Genomic DNA, 6,759 nt, shown 5'->3' with positions numbered 1-6,759 from the left:
GGTGAGTATCACACTCATATAAAACGTATATATTATTTGACGTTGCAATGATACATGGACGCTTCTCGTCAAAGTTATCAACTAAGAAGCAGAGTGTGTCTACTTAATATATGAAATTCATGAACTACAAAATCAAATCTACCAAGAGGGTTATCAAATCAATGCCGTCTATTTACCTCATTTGAGCATATAAGAACTTCATTTTTCATGCCGACAATTGAAAAGTTAGGTGATAAATATGTTCTGCACCTAAACGGTATCATTTCCCATAATGCTTGACATTAAACAATTGTTCTTTATTTTCCCAAGGCCTACCAGATGACACTAATATCACCATTCCGATGGATCTGCACGATGGTATGGAAACAAATGTAACATGCAGAACATATAATGGCTACCCAGTTCCTCTCATTCATTGGTACATTGGATCAAAAAACCTGACAGATAATTCATCGCTTAAGTCATCATTGAATTCTGCTGATCGATACGATACTGTAAGCACCCTGATCTTCATACCAAGGAGGTTTGGCCATGGGAAAAGTCTTCTTTGCAAAGCAGTTCAACCTGGAAAAACCTTGGGTCGCTCAGTGAATGATAGCATGGTTCTAAACATATCGTGTGAGTATTTATATCCGGAAAAAAAACATAAAGGAGCACTGACCTGGATTGCTTATATTTCATGTTTTAATGTCTGTTGCATTTGTATTCAATAATATTGTGGGGGTTTTCACTTTTAAAAGAGGTTGGATGGATGACGATTAGTTAGAGTCTTTAATGTTATTCACCTTTAAGAATTGTACATTGGTATCTTATCATCTACAGCAATGCTCGAAATACAGTATAAAGCCACTCATTATTTTCAAAATGTATTCCTCTTTTCTAGACAGCCCGATTGTATCCATTACTTCTCGACGACTTACCTTGAGTGGTGTACATGTTGCTTTTGTATTGAAATGTACATCAGATGCCAACCCTCCTGCTTTCATCTTTCAGTGGCTCTGTAATGGAACAGAGCTATGTAGTCGCCGAAATATGACGCTCTACAAAACTGTAGCACATTGTGAAACAGTGACTTCAAGCGAACTAGCAATTAAATACCCCCTTTCTGAAGATTCTTGTGACTTCAAATGTATAGCTAATTCAACATATGGATCGGGAACTACGGTCTTAAACTCAACATCTTACGGTAAGGAGAACAATAATCTTTCTTCGATTTATGTGAATGTGGCTCTTTGGTTAAGTTTCTCTATCATGTCTATTTTGTTATTATCGTCATATTGAAAGTAATTGACAGCTCCCAAATAATAACATTCAATTTACTCAATATTTGTGGCATGATATTTGCAAACATATTTGATTCCTAAATTAATGGTATAAATTAGTATGAATAAATAATAAATAGTTTCATCGTGCATGTCTCGTCATCCCTACGCTAAAATCCAGCCATCCCTGATTCAGCTTCTCGGCTCATCGTCGACCAGAACCAGGCGACGTCTTCAACTCTTTTCGTTGCACAGAAAATTAGGGATAATTTTAATTTGTCATACAAGATTTTAGATTGGCACTGTCGAGAAACTGAGTCCGTATCTGCATTCAACCTACATGGCCTATACGAAATAATACTTTCAATATTAAAACATAAGCAGAGCTAAACCTTTCTTCAAATGGAAGGAACTTATACAATGCAATTTCGTCAGTATGTGTATATTACTAAAATATACTTCATATGTATTGATCCTCATTATAAAGAATTATTTCACTTTAGATTTAATTTTCATTCTTAACACTTTTGTATAGATCGTTCTTTGTCCAAACTCCAAATACAAATGGGCATTTCCCCCAAATTTACTTGACGCTTCACCTTCTTTCGAAAAAGAATGAATCAAGGCGATTCCATAATAATTTTCGTCACAGACGGGGGGTGTAATCCAAGAGGTAAAGTCTCCCCATTCCCCTGGCTCAACAATATCAACCCTAAGCCCCTGGTCATTAAAAAATCAGATAAGGTTTTAAAAAGAAAATCATTCCAATCGATATAGTAGGTACATGGGTCGGAGGCAATTAAAGGTTGGACAATCTGACGTTGTCTCTACACCTTTAAATTGTGCAGGACGCGTACTCAGAGTAATTTATTTTGTAAACGACCCCATAACAATTCAATCCACTTATGTCCTTGAGAGAAATCACGGACTTTCGTTTTCATTTCTTATGTGAATGATAAATGGGAATGAGTAATTGTTGCAATCTCTTATTTTACCATGATTGTAAACCGTCTACTTACTCTGTCACTCATGTTCTGTTTAGATCCCCTAGCGATTGGCATGATGACTACTGTTCTACTCTCGGTTCACATGACTGTGAGAAGGAATAACAATATGGATTGCTGGCTTTGCATATTGCTGTTTTTTAGTTTCTTTGTGTCTAAGACGTACGAAATGAGTGTATCTACTCGTATTCAGAACTCGCAAGTCGATCCAGTCATTGGAGATGATGTTACTCTTGTCTGCACATACGAACCTTCATACCAAACTCGATTACTAAATTGGAGAAACGGGAATGGTGATATTCTGGCAACTGATAAAAAATGTCAGGGGTATGGATGCCACAATAGGCACGAAGTTTCAGACAACAGCAAGTACAGTTTGATAGCGGATTCTTCCAGCGGGAATCTTACTATTATGACATTAACACTGAATGACAGCGGTGTTTATCAGTGTTTTGTAAGCACGGACTACCACACAGGGCTAAGTCGAATTCATTTGAATATACAATTACCAGGTAATGCAAGCCATTAGTATTATATTCTTTTATTCCTTAAAAATATTATTTGGCACTTTCGAGAACGGATGTTTACATTATACAAATGAAATTTTTACAAGTGATGAAATTGAAATGATAGAGACTATACAAGTGCGTTTTATAGCATAAAGGAGCGCATCGGTTGGCAGCTAGAGACGAGAAAGATAACCTTTATTCCTGGAACTATAATGACCCACTTGCGCTACCAACGATGCGCTGATAAAATACAGCACATAGGGACAAATAGCAAATAAAGATAGAACGAATCAAATGACAATAAGATAAAGTGATCACGAAAAAATACAACAAAGAAATATAAGGCCATTGTACCTGTAAAAATAAATGCGATATACATTTTCTACCTTTAAGCCATAACAAGATTGCTATCAATCACCGATCGGTCCAGTCAAAGATACACGAATGGAGCATCAGTAGCCGTCACCTATGGGAGGACCAACTACCTGACATGCTCAATCCAAAGCGCTAGAAGTCCTGCAGAGCTAGAATGGCAAGTTCCTGAGGAAGTACAAGCTCAGCAGCAAGATCAGTACTGCTTCATTCACGGTAACGTCTACACATCTTATAAAGAGGTTGTGTTAAATCCAGCCAAAGACGATGATGGAAAGATGTTACGTTGTGTGGCTTTGCATCAGGAGCTGGCCCATGAACTACAATTGTCTATCATCCTAGAAGTTCAAGGTAAGTAGGCCTACTGATATCGTAGAACTCCCTATATGTTTTAAAGGTACACCCTTTTGTCATAAGCTGCATGAGTTGGGCTATATATGTGTACTGAAGATTCTGAAGATGTTTATTCAAATATGCAACATTTGCATTCACTTTTTAAATTTCAAATAAAATGGTAAATCACGTGTATCTGTACTTAGTTCATGAAATAAAAACACTTTCAAGAAATATTTTCCGTTTCTTCTCTTTTTTCAGTCATGTTTAAGTCATAAATTTGTTTCTTTTATGTTATAGTATCGCCAACTGATTTATTTCTAACTGCAATTAATGGAATAACTATCAGCAAAGAAGGCTCAAGAAGTTATGTTGTCTTTGAAGATTCGTCAACATCATTCACTTGTAAAAGTGTAGGATCACGCCCTCACGCTCTTATGTACTGGTTCATTGGTTCAAATAATCACACTATAAATTCAACATCAAGGTTTAGCAAGAACGAGGTAGAACATGGACTGCATGACACTGAGTCTATTCTGGAGTTGATTCCGAAGAGGAGGCATCACAGACAGGTTCTTCGATGCATGGCCATTGCTGGCAGTAGCCAACGTCAAGTAGGAGTGAAGATTACGGTTTATGGTGAGCATATTTCCGTTGAGTGCATCAATACCAGATCGTTGCTCCATCCCGAATTTGATATTAGATCGATAAGATCAGTGAAAATAATTCATTCTGTAGTACATAGAATAAATAAATCTCAAGGATGTCATTTTGTAATGTTCATCTAAATTAATTATTGTATCGGTAAATTCGACAAGTCTTGTCCGATTTATAACACACCATGAACTTACAGCGACAATTTTATTTTGTATAAATTCATTTATGTACACAGATCGGGTAATCGAAATTATGATGAAAACTCACACATGAAAATCAATTAAGATATTCGAAACGTTTCCTTGTCTAAAACCTAGCCATGAGATGGGAAACACAATCATCTTACATTTAGATACATTTAGAAGTGTGATAGATGTAGTATGTGTCTCTCCTACGTGTAGATTGAATTGTCATAAGCTACCATGCCACAAATTAATATAGGCTTATGTGATAATTCTTAGGACCGCCTGATCCTCCCTACTTCAGTGGAACAGAAGAAATCTTCGATGGAATATCATCAAATATAACTTGCACATCAAACAATGGCTACCCTACACCAACTTTCCAGTGGTTTCTTGACACAAAGAACATCACTAAGGATTCAGACAGCATATCTTCTAGGAACAAAAATCATCGGGTTGATGCTAGAAGTGTGCTAGCTATAACACCAACGAGACACGAACACGGACAACGACTTGTCTGCGAAGTTCATCAAGGTGTCCACCAGGATAGACCATCGATAAAGGCTTGGAGTGTTATTAGTATTCTTCGTGTTCTTTGTAAGCCCTTTATATTTATTCATTTTTATCGAACTGTAAAAAAACACAAGAATTTCTTGATGTCTTCTAACTTAACGCATTGCAACATTAAGATCTCTAACTCGATTTCACGAGAACTTTCACAAGATATTCATCATGTCCTCAAAAATTGATGAATACTCTGAGCATGCTCCAAACGGACGAAGGGTAATAATATGTTTCTTGTAACGATCGAGAGTATTGACCATCTTTGATTTCGCAGCAATTAGCGCTTCAAGCGTATTACAAGCAGATCAGTTTTCCCCAAAACATTTCCTTGAATCCCTATTCTTTTATTATCTCCTTTACTTTATATCATCTCTATAACCAGATGGCATTCATTACTCTTTCATTAACAACCATTATTTAAAAAGATACTGGTTCGTTTAGTCTGGCGCTTACTTGAAATAACATGTATTTTTAATGTCTCAATTATTCTTATGTAGATTTGTCCACTCTTATTATATTCATCTAGATTCTCCAGTCATTGTGGACCATTCTGTTCGTCGGGTACCTGTTGATGGAGATAGCGTGGATGCCTTGCTCACGTGTACATCAGATAGTAGACCTGTGGCCTCGATAACCTGGTTCTGTAATGGAAAGCAACTCAACAATAGCACCCGTCGTCAGATTCATCAGGGTCTTACAGAAGAAGATACCTTGACTTCGAGTGTTCTGATCATTTCAAAAATTTCTGCACAAGACGATGGCTACTATACATGTTTTGCTGAGACGATGCTTGGGGAAGATTCTGAAACTCAATTTTTTTCATATTCTAGTAAAATCTTTCATTTACATTATACTTTGTTTGCCTGTCGTTGTCTATTAAATTTATTTTAATCTAAAAGAGTCATTTAAAGCTGATAGATAATCATATATGTACCTATAGAACTCCATAGTTTGCCCCAACTATGCAGAATGAAGTCATGCCTTGTGAAAGTATGAATATCAAAGACGTCTCCCTTGAGACCTAAACATTACATTAGTAGTACGAGAACGAGTTGCATTTTCGTAATTGCACCTTTCTGACCGCGGGAAACCATCACGTTATCTGTATTATAATTTTTCCTCTGTCGTTCCCGCTCCAAATATCGATATTAAAATGGCAAGATGAAATGGTTGACCAAATAAATGAATTAATTTGACAGTTCGCAAACTACTGGAAGCTATCTGAAATTAATTCTGTCTAAAACACACTCTCAAAGAAGACCGACTCGTGAGCTACATGTTATTCTTTTAAAATGAAAGATCGTAAACAGATAATACTATTTTTATAGTATATATAGAAATGTTTTATCTTATTGAGCACAATTGGTAATTTCAGTATTCATGTTTCCGACTTTATTGCTCATTTGAAATGTAATTAAACCTTTATCATAGTTTATCATTTGCTTTTTTTTAATAATATCAATATTGTAATTACTTGAACATGTTGCAATGATATTCTGTTAAAGTTGCTAATGGTCCATAAATTCAAAAACATTCCCAAGATCTGTATTACATTCAACTCTTAAAATTCCATCCTTGTCACTTATCTTCAATGGCCATTGAATTACAAGTTCGGAAAGGAGACGTAAAAGAAATGGATAAGCATATTGGATGGATGGTGACAAGAGGGGGTGGGGGGGGGGGGCTTACCGAAAATTTGTAGCACTTATATATTAGGGCTTATGCAAAGCAATTAATTAATAAAATCTGAATTGCACGAATAAGTTTCAATATATGCGGGGTAATGGGTTGACAAACTCAAAAATTTGTTTGTTATCCAGCGTATCAGATGGACCTAAGAACATCTCTGACTTCAGATTACGGCACGTTAAATTTC

At 36.1% G+C, this 6,759-nt stretch overlaps 1 protein-coding gene across 1 annotated transcript; it reads left to right on the top strand.

Annotated features, from left to right (window-relative positions):
* The first annotated feature begins 4,116 nt into the window (after positions 1-4,116).
* On the top strand, positions 4,117-6,654 carry LOC135155003 (myelin-associated glycoprotein-like). The gene is made up of 3 exons (XM_064103277.1): positions 4,117-4,138; positions 4,599-4,916; positions 5,410-6,654. The coding sequence occupies exons 1-3, from the start codon at positions 4,117-4,119 to the stop codon at positions 5,772-5,774; spliced, it is 705 nt and encodes a 234-aa protein (XP_063959347.1). The 3' UTR covers positions 5,775-6,654.
* The last annotated feature ends 105 nt before the right edge of the window (positions 6,655-6,759 follow it).

Source organism: Lytechinus pictus, chromosome 8 (genome assembly GCF_037042905.1).
Source record: "Lytechinus pictus isolate F3 Inbred chromosome 8, Lp3.0, whole genome shotgun sequence".
Classification (NCBI taxonomy): Eukaryota; Metazoa; Echinodermata; class Echinoidea; order Temnopleuroida; family Toxopneustidae; genus Lytechinus; species Lytechinus pictus.
This window is presented reverse-complemented; position numbering and strand designations above follow the sequence as displayed.